The following is a 15,440-nucleotide window of genomic DNA, read 5'->3' as shown; positions in this document are numbered from 1 at the left end:
TGTTTCTGAACACAGGTGGGAGAATTTACATAAGTTAAAGACACATTTGTGTGACTCCACAGCGCTCTTCATAATACTCCAAAGAGCTCACATATACTTCTGTGGGTTGGCAGATTGTCTCATTAGCCTGGTTCTGTATCCCTCCTGTCCACGCCCTTTTCTACATGGCTTTACCATCCTTTCACTCTAGGTAGAGTGAAATTCCTTGCTCTGACTTTGGGCTTGATCATGTGACTTGCTTTGACCAGTGAAATGTGCCACTTCTGAGCCCAGGCCTTAGGAGAAATCAATGTCTTCCTGCTTGCCTTTGTATCCACTGCTTTCACCAGAAGAGCTCCAGAGAGACGACAGATGGAGCAGACCTGAGCCTGAGCCTGAGCCACAGCAAGGAACCGAGTCCAGCTGGTCCTGTGGCCTGAGGCAGAGCTGCTTAGTCGAGTCCAACTTCCCCAGCTGACCCAAAGATGTACGGATCAGCATAAATAATTGTTGTAACCTACCATCTAAGTGTGATTTGTTACACAGCAATAGCTGACCAATACAGTTGGTATTTTGATTAGTTTTTTTGTTTGTTTCAAAAAATCTTGGATTGCGGAAAGGATTCCCTATTTAATAAATGGTGCTGGGAAAACTGGCTAGCTATATGTAGAAAGCTGAAACTGGATCCCTTCCTTACACCTTATACAAAAATTCATTCAAGATGGATTAAAGACTTAAATGTTAGACCTAAAACCATAAAAACCCTAGAAGAAAACCTAGGCAATACCATTCAGGACATAGTCATGGGTAGGGACTTCATGTCTAAAACACCAAAAGCAATGACAACAAGAGCCAAAATTGACAAATGGGATCTAATTAAACTAAAGGGTTTCTGCACAACAAAAGAAACTACCGTCAGAATGAACAGGCAACCTACAGAATGGGAGAAAATTTTTGCAATTTACTCATCTGACAAAGGGCTAATATCCAGAATGTACAAAGAACTCAAACAAATTTACAAGGAAAAAACAACCCCATCAGAGAGTGGGCAAAGGATATGAACAGACACTTCTCAAAAGAAGACATTTATGCAGCCAACAGACACATGAAAAAATGCTCATCATCACTGACCATCAGAGAAATGCATATCAAAATCACAATGAGATACCATCTCACACCAGCTAAAATGGCAATCATTAAGAAGTCAGGAAACAGGTGCTGGAGACGATGTGGAGAAATAGGAACACTTTTACACTGTTGGTGGGACTGTAAACCAGTTGAACCATTATGGAAAACAGTGTGGTGATTCCTCAAGGATCTATAACTAGAAATACCATTTGACCCAGCCATCCCATTACTGGGTATATACCCAAAGGATTACAAATCGTGCTGCTATAAAGACACATGCACACGTATGTTTATTTCGGCACTATTCACAATAGCAAAGACTTGGAACCAACCCAAATGTCCATCAATGATAGACTGGATTAAGAAAATGTGCACATATACACCATGGAATACTATGCAGCCATAAAAAAAGGATGGGTTCAGCCAGGCACGGTGGCTCACGCCTGTAATCCCAGCACTTTGGGAGGCCGAGGCGGGTAGATCACGAGGTCAGGAGATCGCGACCATCCTGGCTAACATGGTGAAACCCCGACTCTACTAAAAAAATACAAAAAAATTAACCGGGCATGGTGGTGGGTGCCTGTAGTCCCAGTTACTCCAGAGGCTGAGGCAGGAGAATGGCGTAAACCCGGGAGGCGGAGCTTGCAGTGAGCAGAGATCGAGCCACTGCACTCCAGCCTGAGCGACTGAGCGGCACTCTGTCTCAAAAAAAAAAAAAAAAAAAAAAAAAAAAAAAGAAAAGAAAGGATGGATTCATGTCCTTTGTAGGGACATGGATGAAGCTGGAAACCATCACTCTCAGCAAACTATCGCAAGGACAAAAAACCAAACACTGCATGTTCTCACTCATAGGTGGGAATTGAACAATGAGAACACTTGGACACAGGAAGGGGAACATCACACACCAGGGCCTGTTGTGGGGTAAGGGGAGTGGGGAGAAATAGCGTTAGGAGATATACCTAATGTAAATGTCGAGTTAATGGGTGCAGCACACCAACATGGTTGCATACATATGTAAAAAACCTGCACGTTGTGCCCATGTGCCCTAGAACTTAAAGTACAATTAAAAAAAAAAAAAAAAAAAAAGCTTGGGTTACATCTTGCCATTTTGCCCCTTTCTGTCACTGAAAATACATCTCTATTTCTATTCACAGTGGGTACTGGGGCCTGTTTTCTCCCTGTCTCATCAACATCAAGGATTTTTTTTTTTTAATTGCCAATTTAACATGCAAATAAATGTTCTCTCTTTTTTGCATTTGTTTTATTATAAGTGAAGATAAACTTTTAAAAAATATGTTTACTAGCCTATCGTCTCTCTTTTTGTGAGTTTTTGGTTTATATTCCTAGGACTTGGCCTTATTCACTTCTGATTACCCTGCCACAAAGGGGAACTGAAGAGTGTTTTAACAAATTCCTTGAAGTCGGCTTAATCACCTGGCTAATCCCACAGACTTAGAACAACACCATCAGGTGAGTGCTATTTGTGTACAATTTTAATAATAAAGATTCCTATATACTCTCTGATTCAGTTTGCAACAATGCATGTTTTCTGAATACCTCTTGAATCTAGCATGGTGCAAACAAAAATGTATTTAAAAATGAAAGACCAGAAGATGAGTTTTAAAGACTAAAGACCAAAGGAAAATCATTTTATTTCTCTCAGCCTCAGTTTTTACATTTTTGAAATGGAGATAATAATGGAATTTTCCACGCAATGTTGCTGAGAGGAATAAAAACAATCATGGGTATTTAGTGCAAAGATATAACGCATCTAGCATCTAGCATGTTACAAACCACATGGTAAGTAAGTCTTAGATTCTTACTGAACTTTCCTTCTTTACGTGGGTGGGCTATATGGATAAAGAGAAAGGAAATATTTATCTGAAGTGAGAGCAATCAAAAAGGTTTTCTAAAGGAGGCACAATTTGAACTGGGCCTTATAGGGTGGGGAGAATTCTGGAGTGATGGATGGAAGAAGGGAAGGTATGCTGGGTGGAGACATGGTAAGAATGAGGCTTGGTATCAGAAGCGATTCTAATCAAGCTATGGTTATTCAGTCCCCAGTATGTACCAAGAGCACAGCAGTCACTCCAGATGGCAGTATTTTCATTATCATTATTCCCACCTTACAGATGAGAAACAGAAACTCAGAGAGGCTTTGTGGCATCCCCAAAGCCACACAGCTGGTCACTAGTGCTGGGATCTGAATCTGATCTCAAATCCTATTCTCTTTTCAGCAAACCATCTAGCAGCCAGGGATTCTCTGAATCTCTCCAGTGCTTTGGAATCTCTGGCCTCTGGAGAGAATGTGCCTTCGGGCCACAGAGAGCATGGGAGCCTCCAGCCCCGTGGTGGCACCTTCAGGACTCCCTTCCACTCCCCAGGCAAGGCTGTGCATTTGGGGCAGCCCCAGGCCAGGGACCGAGCAGGGCAGGGCAGGGCACTAGGGTCTGTTACTCCTGCCCACCCAGGACCCCTCTGAGAGGCCATCTTTGCTCTGCATGTCCTTGTCAATGTAGCCAAGTCAGGGCATGTCTGCATCACAGTCTGAGGCTCTCCTGTTCATCCCACTCCCTCCACTTTTTCCCTTTCACAGACGCTACCCCCAATACGTCTCTTGCACTCCTCACTCCATCTCTGTCAGCTTCTGGAGGAGCCACAGACTCACCATCCTAGACCTCCCAAGCCTGGTGCTGATGGGAGGGTCTGAGAAGACCTATCCACCTTGTGCAGAGGGCTCAGTGGGGCCAATGTTGGGGAGGGGTGAGCTGGGAAGGGTCTTAAAGGATGACTACAACAAAGGCTGAGTGCCTACTGTGTGCTGTCTTTTTGTTTGTGATTTCAATGAATCCTCACAATAACTCTATGAGGAAGAAACTGTCACTATTTATTTTACAGGGAAGGAAACTGGGCCTGGAGAGGCTTGATGCCTTTCTTGTGCAGATGACAGAGCTGTTGTACAGCAGCACCAGGACCCTAATCTGGGCCATCGGAGTCCAGAACTTTTGTTCTCAGCCACACCACTATGATCTGCCCTGTGGGTTGCCCTGCTAGGCGAGGGAGTGGCAGGAGGGCTTGTGCACAGGGTTTCTTTTTGAGAGGCCCACCATCTCTGTCCTGCCCAGCCAGTCTGCCGAGAGCTGCAGGCCTCAGCCAGGAAAGGAGCATAGGAGGGAAGACACATTTCAAGTGGACAGTGCAGCCAAGTCTCCTGCCACAGAGTCATGTGGAGACCATGCTTCACATTCAGCGGCCCCAGATGACGTCGTAGTGCTGATTTTACCCAGTTGTTCACCAACTACAAAACCAGTGTCCTGACACACGGCAGTCATGTGCATGCGGCAGCCCCTGTGGATCTGAAAGAGAAATCTCTTCAGCTTAGCACAGCCTGAGAGCTTATGGGTGGAGTCACCTGGCAGAGATGCCAGCAGCAGCAACCCTCCTTTCTCTCAATCTTATTGGTGTCAGACCGTCCTGAGTTTGAATCCCAGCCTTGCCCTTCCTAGCTGTGTGTCCTCTGTAAACTAATTTTTATCAGTTGCTGCATAACAAGCCACCCCCAACCCTAGTGGTGGTAAGCCACAGCCATTTGTGATTTCTCAAGAGTTTGTGGGTTGGTTGGGCAGGTAGTTCTTCCGCTGTGGACTGAACTTGACCAACTCAGCTGGGCTTACTAATGCAGCCGTGGTTAGCTGTGAGCCAGCTGATGAACAATGGTCTCAGCTGGGGCAACTGGGCCCCCTCCACCTGCTCACTCCCCCACTAATGGGCTAGCCAGTCTTGTTTTCATAACACAGCTTGGATTCCAAGAGAGGGCAAGCCAGTGCAAGGTCCCTTGAGGCCCAGGCTTGGAACTGCTTCCCAGCACTTTTGCCACTTTCTGTTAGCCAAAGCAAGTCTTTGAGACCAGCCCAGAGTCAAGGTGTGGAAAGCAGACCTTGCTTCTTGGGTAAGGAGCTGCAGTCACATTGTTAGTGCCATGAATATAAGCTGGGCAAAGCGCAGCCAGCATACCACATTGCTTCACCACTCTGAGGTTGAGTTTGCTCATTTATAAAATGAGAATAATATTATTTATATTATGTGATACCCTAGTGTAAGGGAAATGGCTGCACTTTAGTCAGGAATAGGCCGAGGCAGCCAGCCGGCACAGCGTGACTCAGTGGGTTTGGAGTGCAGGCGCACAACTCCAAACATTATGTAACCATGCCACGTGAGGCACATTATGTAACCACTCACACATGCTCATGTGAGGCTCAGAGCCACTGTTGTCTGTAAAAGGTATAACTACCTTGCTGACCCTGTACATATGGCTTGCACTCATGGCTTTCTTGTGCCCATGGCTCACTCATGCCCACAGCTGGCTTGTGTCCAGAGAGAGAGAATAAAACCATATCAAAACTCCTTACGATTCCTCGAGTGTTCTTCCAGCTACCTGCCACTTGCCCACTGACTCCCCTCGGACCTCAGTCAAAACCTGACACCTAGCGTTCTGTGTTCTTTCAGTAGATGGTTAGTCAGTTGTTGCCACAAGAAGGGACACAGGAGAGGCTCAAGAAAACAAAGTCTTTTATACCTACAGGTCCTAGAATGACAGAGTCACTGTAGTGCAAGAAGGGGTCACATCCTCTCCACCCTTTAAGGTCCAGTTCAAATTGTGCTTTTTCAGAAAACCTTTTTGATTACTCTCACTCCAGATAACTATTTCCATTCTGTAAATCCGACCCATGTATGTAAGGAAAGATCAATGAGACTCTAAGACTGATTCAAGCTTACTATGTGGTTTACAACATGGAGAGTGGGCTTAGCCCAGCAGGCAGGGAGCTGAGAGAGAGCAAGGACCCAGGGGCAGGTGGAGTCAGGATGGAGCACAGAGCACAGGGCATGAAGAGAGTTCATGTGTGTGCTGGAATGTTACCAGGTCACGGTCAGGGGAGGACAAAAAAGGGGAGAGAGAGCTCACCATGAGAGATGTTATGTCTGAATGACTGAAGAGATGGTCAAGAGTAAGGTTGACCATAAGTGACCTTCACCTTCTGTGTCACCACTTCCACCCTCTCCTTCCCCTGGCTATGGACATGAGAGAATTCAATGAAATGTTGTGGTGCATGGAGTGGGCACATCAATGGGGATGAGAGGTATGAACACACTGACACTCAGCCACAGTCAATGATGTTGAACTTTATTAACGGCCCCTCTCCGGAGGCTGCTCAGTTGTCCCTAGGGAACTCCTCAGAGATCTTCTGCCTTCCCATGTGTGAGCCCGAGGACACTCAGGAGCAGAGCAGTGAAAGGGTTTCCCGGTCAGATGCTGCACTCCACGCCTGCGTCCTCCTCGTGGCTGCAGTCGTGAGAGCCCCAACTATTCTTGCTGCAGCTCCACAGGGTACTCTCCGTGCCCCGACACTGAACATTATCCAGCCAGATCTGCCCAGTGCCTTGATAGAGAGAAAGCAAGAGAGAGAGAGAGAGAGAGAGAGAGCAAGAAGGGTAGGATTAGAGTCATAGCAAAGCAGCCACGTGTGTGCCTGGGAGATTCCATCCGGGATAGACTGCCAAATTTTCTCACAGTCATTCTGGCCCATTCTGGTCCAATGTGCTGATGGCTGGCTTAGCCTACTTTTTTTTTTTTTTTTTTTTTTTTAACAATGACTCTGCCTCCATTCTATTCTCTACCCTTTGACGAAAGTCTCATGCAAATATTTAATACTTAAACCCCACACTATTTGAAATATCTTCCTGGGGGGTTGGGGGTATCCTAATGTTTAGTCTCCTCCCTGCTAATTCACTCCTACTGTGTCCACCTTTCTCACATGCCTCTGTAATCATGCCATCGCCCTGCTCTAAAGCTAGCATTTGCTTTGGGTTGGAGTAAGGACAGGGAGCACTTGGGGTTGGGAGCAAGCGGGGAAACCGGCCTCATGTCCTGCTGGGGCAGCTTCTATGGCCAGAGAAAAGGGCTCTGCCTGGGGACTTGACTCCTTTGCTCAAGGTTTGAACTTTTGGCTGAAAGACATAGGCTGAGTCTCCAGCGTCTGAAGACATTTTCCCCAAATTTTAGTAAGCCCCTGCTCTGATTTGTTTCCTCTTCCCTTCCCATCTTTTCTTTAAACATGATCACAGCCAAGACTGCTGGTCAATCCAGGATGCTAGTTTGCAGATAGCTGGAGTGAACGTCTCTGTTTGCCTGCCCTGAATCTTCTCTCTGTTCTTCTAGTTCCAGCAACTCATCTGTCCTTTGGAGAGCCATCTCCGGCAAACACCCTCAGCCATGTGGCATTCTGACTCCAGGGCTGGATGGACATTGACTGAAGCAAGGCCAGCCTTCACTGTCAGCGCTGGAGGAGACAGGTCATCTTTCTGCTGGGGTGGCCAAGCTGGAAGGACGCATACCTGGAGCCCTGTGCTGCAGAGATTTCTGGTTGCTTGGACCAATTCTTTTCTTTTAAGGCAAACCACACTGAGTCACTCGCCAACACCCCACCAGCGAGAGAAAGCCACATCCACACCTCTGGGGAAGAGGCCCTTGGCTGGTAACTCACTTACCAGCTCCCACTTTGTACAGGGCCCTTCCTCTGGAGTAACCCAGCATGCGGCAGAAGACGGTGGCATCAGAATTATGCCATTCATCATCGCAAATGGTCCCCCAGGTACCACCGTAGTAAACTTCAGCCCGGCCTCGGTTACTACTGCCAACAATCCTGACGGACACTGCGTTTTCACCTGGGTGAAGAAACACACGTGGGAGAGGCGAGGAAGGCGGGGCTTTGGGTAAGTGTGGGCTCTTTCTTTTCATTTTGGAGTTCTACAGTTAAGGAAAAGAAATGCCCCTGCTTGACTGTCACCAGAGCCTGGAAGATCCCACTTTACAGCACCCACCCAACCTGGCATGCAGCCTCCGTGCACCTGGGGCCTGCGGGCACAAGGCCAGGGGGGCAGGTGCCCCTGTGGCTGGTTTGCAAATTGCATACACCAGGTCTTGTCACGTGTTGTGGAGAGAAAAAAAAGAAAAGTTGAGAAAAGAGAAGGAAGGAAGGAAAGAATGGAGGGAGAGAAGGAGGGAGAGAGGGAAAGGAAGGAGGGAGGGAGAGGAAAGAAAGAAGGAAAAGGGGAGGAAGGGAGGGAGAGAGAAAAGGAAAGGAAGAAGGCGAAAGGGGGAAGGAAGGGAGAGAAGGAAGGAAGTGAGAGAGTGGCTGGGGAGGGAAACTGCTAACTGCTGCTGTGTGCCGTGGGCAGGCTCATTCACGAGACTAGACCCTCAACTCTTCCCCAAAATAAGAAATTTATTTGAGAACCATCTTTTCCCCCAACACACACAATTTTCAGGTGCAGAATTGACTTTAAAGCACACATTAAAGAGAATATAAATAGTGATTACCTGTTTCACCTTTTTCTCCCTTTACTCCTCTCTCCCCAGAAGATCCTGTCATGAGGAGAAAACCCACACGGTTTGAAAGAAATCCAGGCAGGATGCCTTTGCCTGCATTTGCAGGAGTGGGGAGCGGGTGGAGGGGTGGGGATGGTCAGACTCTCCCTGGGTCTCGCCTGTGGCCTGGTATTGTGGGTACAGGACGTCCTGCGGGTGCCAATGATTAAGCAGGAAGAAACGGGCCTGAGCTATAGCAAGAGGGGTTGAAGTCAGATTGGTGAGGGACCCTTGGTCTGGTCAGGGACATGGAGTGGGATGGGCTCATCTCCTTCATGCAAACCGTCTAGGGGTGTTGGGTCATGGGGCATGGCTCAAGTGCACATTCATACCCCTGTCTCAGATTCTAGAGCTGCGCCTAATCCACTGCTGTGTGCTCCACGCCTAGGACAACCCCCAGCGCAAGACTTGCCAATTAAGGAAATAAACCTCTACCCTCCTGGGTTCTGAAAACCCCCAAAACTCTTAAAACAGGGCATTTCCTGTTTTCAGGTACAGAACTGGCTGTAAAGCATAGTCCTAAGAACCAAGGAATCAGATGCAGAGGCCTTACCTTTTACTCCCTGGTCTCCCTTCTGGCCAGCTCGTCCAGGGGCTCCCTTGGAGCCTGCCAGCCCCGGGCTCCCCTGTTCTCCCTTCACACCTGCAGGGCCTGGAAGGAGAGACAGTGCCCTGGTCAGGTACCCTGCTTTGCCTTCCCAAGAGAGACCCAAGGGCCTTGCTGTTTAATACAAGTTATCCTTAACTGCCAGACCTCCCCCATGGCTGGGCTATCTGAACGTTCAGCCTGTCTTTGGTGCATATGGGGGCTGCACTGGTCTCTCAACTCTTAGGTAAACGCTGTCGAGAACAGGCAGTCTAAAATAGCTGGTGGTATTCCACAGATTGTTGGTTCTTCTGGAATTACATGGTTATGTGGAAGTTCTAGCCACGCTGGGAGAATTTGCTAGAATGTTTCTAAGCCTCGATGTCTCCTTTAGTGAATTGAAATAGTAACAGAGGCCGGGTACAGTGGCTTGCTCCTGTAATCCCATGCTTTGGGAGGCCAAGGTGGGAGGATGACTTGAGGTGGGGAGGCCAAGGCTGCAGTGAGCTATCCTGGCACCACTGCACTCGGGACTGGGTGACACAGAGACTTTGTCTCTAAAAAAACTGAAAAAACAAAACAAAACAAAACACAAAATGGTAATAGAATATCTAGCTTATGAGGAAGAAAAGTTGCTCAAGAAATGTGTCTGAAAAACTTTACTTTTGCACTCACAGGGGCAGGGCTGTCGAGAGGCCTAGAAACACCCTGCAGCTGGTGCCGGCTCAGGACCCAACTAAAGCACAGGCTCTGGAGGTGAGGATAAGAATAAGAAAGCCCAGCGACAGGCAGCGGGAGGCAGACAGGAGACACTTGGGGGCCAAGAAGAAGAGGCAAGTGGGCCACAGCTGAGGCGGGGAAGCAGCAGCCGTGGATGGAGCAGAAGGGGCACAACTCCATGGCGGCTGTACAGCCTGGAGCCTCCGCCTGCACCCCTAGCTCTCCTGACATTTTCCCCCTTTGCCATCCTCAGCCCCTGCCCCACATGCTACACCCCTCAGGATGCTGAGTTCCTGTTATTCCCAGGTTTTGCAGTGGAGAAATCTGAGACTTGAGTGACAGAGCCCTGGAGTCTTAACCTCCACTTTGGAAGAAGGTCACAGTTGTGCGTTCAAAGTCAACAAGACCTGCCCTCTGAGTGGGCAGGCCTTCCCCGTCATCACCCCGAGGGATGAAAATGCAGTCAGCCCTTTACCTGGAACTCCTGGTTCTCCTTTTACTCCTTGCTGTCCTTGAAGTCCTAAGATCAAAACAAAAAAAGGGGGGGAGGAGATAATAAAACTTAGATATTAGACATTTTTAATCTTAGACAACCTCTACCTTTTGTCTGATTAATGCAGATGGAAAGATACATTGGTTCTCTACGATTAAAGCCTCTTCAGCAGATCATAAAAAGAGACAGTCTGCAGATGAATGAGAACAGGTGTATTGGGGGTGAAACAGCAAGGTACTGGATGAAAGCCTGGATTAGACAGACCTCAGATGCACCGCTGGCCTTCCCTGCCCACCAGTAACCTGACCTGGCATCTAAATCCAATCCCATTCCCTGCTGTTGCATTTATATTGGAAGAGAATTGGGAGATATCTGGTAAATAAAGTAATTGCCAAAATAAAGTTATTGCCAAAAGACTGTGGAGGGGGCTCAGTGGCCACCAGGAGCTTTGGGGGTCCTCACCCCTAATAGATGCTCTACAAGTATTTGTTGGTTTATTTCATTGCGGCCCCCAGTGGCTAAAGATTCACGTGGCTAAAGGGTCTAATGTCCAGAAAATGGAAAAATAATAACCACAATCATTGGTGATTATCCTATTGTAGTTAATGTTAAAGTTGCCCCATTCTTCCTTCTTTCTGTCCATTCATCCTTTTTTTTCAGTAAAGTTTCATGGAAGACCCACTGTCCCCAGCGCCCTGCTGGGTCACTGTGAGATAATAATTTGTTCATTTAGCAAGATCATGTCCTCTTGATTCTAAGTGCCAATATTTATTTTATTTCAGAGAAATAGGACTCCTCAAAGCAGTTACACAAACTTGGGAAAATGCAAGTTCATTATTGACTATCAATAAAAGTTACTAGAGGGTAACAAGGGGAACACCAACAGTGAGTCATAAGTATCTGTGCCCCCGGCCAAGCACGGAGCTCAGTCAACCTCCTTGCAGTTGCCTTGGGGAAGTTTCTGCCTGCCCTGCCCCACCTCTCACTTCAGTCCCTGGATTTTCCAAGCACCTGCAGTGTGCTGGTTAGTGGAGGGAGAGGCAAGGGGCTGGCAAGACTCTTCAGGGCCCCTTCTTGGAATAATGAGCAAGAGCAGTTGTAAATGCCCCTGAAATCCAGGGGCATTTCAGATCCCACCCCCAGGCTTGGCGCTGCCTGGGGAGGAGGGCGGGAGAGCCAAGGCAACAAGAGAAGCAGGAAGCACCAGAAGATTCTGAGAGGGCATGTACTTCTGTTCCTCATGTTAGGGAAAGGGACAGAACTGAGGCTGGGATAGGTTTTTGTAAGAGCTGGAGGTGCTTAGAGGTCAGCCCCTGGCAGACAGGCCCTAGCTTACACCAGGCCATTTGTGTACACACCTGTCCCTCTGAATAGAATGCCTCACCCCTTTGGTTCACCTGGAGAACTCACATTTAGCTTGTAAACTCTGCAAAGATGATATCAGATGTTACCACCTGTGAAGCCTTCCCTCTCTCGCCCAAGACATGATATCCTTTCTCCCAAGGTATTAAAGCAAAGTGGTTCCACAGTCTGACAGCCTGGGCTTGAGTCCACTTCTGTCTTATACTGACTTTGTGACCTTGAACCAGGTGTCCCTGCTCTGAGCCTCAGTCTCCTTCTCTGAGTCTCCTTGTTGCCTCCTGAGGCAGTTGTGAGGCTGAAATGAAATTGTGTGTGTCAAGTGCTGAGCCTGGTGCCTGGCCAGTGCTAAATAAATGATGTCACAGGACCCTGTGCCCCCTCCAGGTGGGGGAGCACCTCAGGTACTGAGGTTGAGTCCACACATGAGCACAAGGATTGCTGCACAGCTAGCACCCAGCAAATGTCTTCTATTGACCTGAAGGGCTGAGCTGAGATTGTCCAGGAGAAGCGACAGATGTTTCCCTTCTGCTTACCTGGATCTGAACAGCATATGTCAAGATGGGTTAGGAGAAAGATCACATTCTATATGTCTATGATGGTGATGAAGTAGGAAACAGTCTACATCACAGTGTCTTGGGGTCCCTGAACCCTGTCTCTAGAGACATGCTCTTAAGGTAGAGATTTCTGCAACATGGCACCCTCTGGGAAGCAGATAGAAGGGGCTGAGAGTCTGGATGTGGACTGTTTCCTACTTCATCACCATCATAGACATATAGAATGTGATCTTTCCCCCTACCAGTCTTGAAATACGCTGTTCACATGCAGGTAAGCAGAAGTGGCCTCAAAACACTGTGACCTCCCTTTATTGTGACCACCCAAAGAGATGCACCCCTCCAACTGTCCTCTAAAGCACTGAACAGTAAACGCCCTCTAAAGACAGGAATCATAGGAAAGCCCCTGTTCACCAGGTTCGTGGCCCCAAGCCTGACCCTCCCTCTTTGCTTCCCATACTCTCCCTTCCTAGCTCCTCACCTCCAGGGGACTCAGCATTTTCTGCTGCTTGCATTGTGCCAGGCACTGTGCCAGGGGCTTTACATACCTTGCCTTGTTTGATCTTTCTGCCACCCTCCAAAGCAATGTGATTTCCCTCCTTTACAGAGGAGAAAGTACACCCTCAGAGATGCTAGGTGAGTTATCCAAGGTCACATAGGAGTGAATGGGGAAGTCGGGGCTGTCACCCAGGCCCAGCCTCCCACTGTTCCCTGAAGGCACCTTTGTTCCACTAGTACTAGGCTCACTCCTCTCCGGAGTTTCACTTGGTCTATGCACTTGGTTCCCAAGACACCTCCAGCCTTCCTGCAACCATTTTTCCCCCTAAAAGAGGAGTAGTCAAACTAGAGTATACATCAGAATCATCTGGGTGCATCTTGTTAGTAAACAACTTGCTAGGGCCCACCCAGAGTCACTGATTCAGTGGGGCTGGAGTGGGAATCCAAGAATCCACATTACTAACAGGTTCCCTGGTGATGCTAATGCTGCAAGTCTCAGGACCACATTTTGAGTAGCACTGCCCTAAACGACTCTCACTCATTCTTGAGGGACCAGCTCACAGCCTACCTCCTACGAGCAACTTTCCTTGTCTCTACAGGAACTCACAGCCCCTCTGGCATCTGAACCCTCCCAGACCCACAGTTCATATGGCAGAGGTTGGACCTTGATGAAATGTCTTCTGATATGTGTTTAATGGGTATTGGAAATTAGCATTGAGGTTTGTGTGATTTCTCTCCAAGCCTCACTGGACTCTAAGAGAACACTGGCTGAATGGTTGTTCATGGACTAATCGATGGAGGAACTAGTAATTACTTCACTATAAATCAAGGCAGCATCCTGATAGGATCAGCTCCTGCAGAGTAGAGGGAGAAATGGCCAAAAAATAGGTTCCAGAGCTGCTTGTTGTAAAACTACACTGGAGAGCAAATAAATGCTGGATTTTTCTTCTTAACCATAAGTAAGCTGGCTTTCCCCGAGTATCACAAGCTTATCAAGCTGAGAGGGCTCCAAATATTTACTTGCAAAGTATTTTTACAGAAAAAATTTTCCCCCAAGAAACATGTGTTACGTTAGAAAACACATGCCTTCCAGTTGTTTAGTGTTGAGCTGGTGTTCTAACTAAAGTCTTCAACTGTTCCTGCTCCCAAGGAAGCTGCCTATTTCAAACCTAGAATGCTGTGAAACTGTCAGGGACCTGGTGTTTTTCTACACTGCTTGCACGCCACAGAAAAGGAAACAGGATCAGCAAAGTCAAGTAGCTGAGCCTGTGGTCACCCAGCAGTCGGGGGTAAGTTCAAGTTGAGGCTCAGGTCTCCTGATTCTGAGTGAAATGGAGAAATTTCCAATACATTAAAATAACTTCCTTCCTTCTTCCCTCCCTCCCTCCCTCCTTTCTTTTCTTTCTTTCTTTCTTTCTTTCTTTCTTTCTTTCTTTCTTTCTTTCTTTCTTTCTTTCTTTCTTTCTTTCTTTCTTTCCTTCTTTCCTTCCTTCCTTCCTTCTTTCTTTCTTTCTTTCTTTCCTTCTTTCATTCCTCTCCTTTCTTTTTCTGACAGGGTCTCACTCTGTTGCTCAGGCTGGAGTGCAGTGGTGCAATTATAGCTCGTTGCAGTCTCAAATTTTTTGGCTCAAGTGATCCTCCTCCTCCTCCTTCAGCCTCCTGAGTAACTGAGACTACAGGTACATGCCACCATGCCCAGCTAACTTTTTTGTATTTTGTAGAGAGGGGGCCATTGCTGTCTTGCCCAGGCTGGGGAAACCTTCCTAAATACCATGCCAACTTGGAGGCTAGGTGCTACCTGGAAAATTGAGGATTGAGTGAATAACTGACAAATTGGCCTTGTGGTAAGAAGTGACATGAAGGATAAGGGACTCAAAATTGGGGTATGTGTAGACTTCTGCAGAGCTCTCTAAGAAACTTAGAGAAAAATGAGGAAGAGTTTTATAAATGACAATTTAGTGATTTGACTTAGTAGAATTTAATAAATTATTGGACTATCTCAGTACTTAGATATGAGCAATGGAATTAACTGAGAAATTATACTTTCAAATGCAGATGAGAAACATCTTCAAATACAGATGAGAAAATGGATTTTGTGTTATTTGCACTTTGGTTTTGCCCGAAGAGGAAAATAAAAGGGCATGGAAAATTCACACTGTTATAGTTTAGACATAAAGGCCATTGAGATAAAGAATTTCCAATCAGATTGATGTTTTGGAGTTTAAATGTTTTGGCTGCTTCTAATGTTATTTCGTGAGGTAGAAACAGTAAAAAGAGAAATGTCATGATTACAAGCTGAAATAGAGTCCTTCCTTATTTCTAAACAAATATTATATCAAAATAGCTAAGGCATGTAGAGCTAAAATTGGATTATTCTTCTGCAATCTTTGAAAGTGAAAATGTTAGAAATACTAAGTGATGGAGACTGGACAGGGTCTGTTTCTAGCAGGTAAAAAAAAGTGACCCTGAGAGAAGGTTCTGAATGCCTTGCTTGATAAAATGTGGAGGTTATCTTCCCCCCAGAATGGAAGGAATTTCCTCTTTGTCTTATTTAATATGAGCTGGCTCCTCTCTCTCAAGAGGTGCAAACAAGAGGAAGCATTTCACCTGAATAGGGTAGAGTGTGGTCAGTGGCTGTGGGGGAGGTAGAAAGGCTTGGTGACCAAGCCAGGATTTACCCATTTATGGAGGAGTGGA

The 15,440-nt window shown here is 46.9% G+C and overlaps 1 protein-coding gene across 2 annotated transcripts in view; it reads right to left on the bottom strand.

Annotated features, from left to right (window-relative positions):
• Positions 1-6,273: 6,273 nt before the first annotated feature.
• MARCO (macrophage receptor with collagenous structure) overlaps positions 6,274-15,440 on the bottom strand; it is a 59,481-nt gene continuing 50,314 nt past the window's right edge. For both annotated transcript variants that reach the window (XM_050752709.1, XM_050752710.1), the window contains 5 exons: positions 10,315-10,359; positions 9,087-9,185; positions 8,486-8,530; positions 7,654-7,830; positions 6,274-6,545 (listed from right to left, as the gene is read on the bottom strand). In XM_050752709.1, coding sequence (XP_050608666.1) covers positions 6,412-6,545; positions 7,654-7,830; positions 8,486-8,530; positions 9,087-9,185; positions 10,315-10,359 — 500 coding nt within the window. In that variant the 3' untranslated portion in view covers positions 6,274-6,411. The remainder of the gene's footprint in view (positions 6,546-7,653; positions 7,831-8,485; positions 8,531-9,086; positions 9,186-10,314; positions 10,360-15,440) is intronic.

The sequence above is a fragment of the Macaca thibetana genome, chromosome 12 (assembly GCF_024542745.1).
Source record: "Macaca thibetana thibetana isolate TM-01 chromosome 12, ASM2454274v1, whole genome shotgun sequence".
NCBI classification, from domain to species: Eukaryota; Metazoa; Chordata; class Mammalia; order Primates; family Cercopithecidae; genus Macaca; species Macaca thibetana.
The sequence above is the reverse complement of the archived record's forward strand: the minus strand, read 5'-3'. Positions and strand labels throughout refer to the sequence as shown.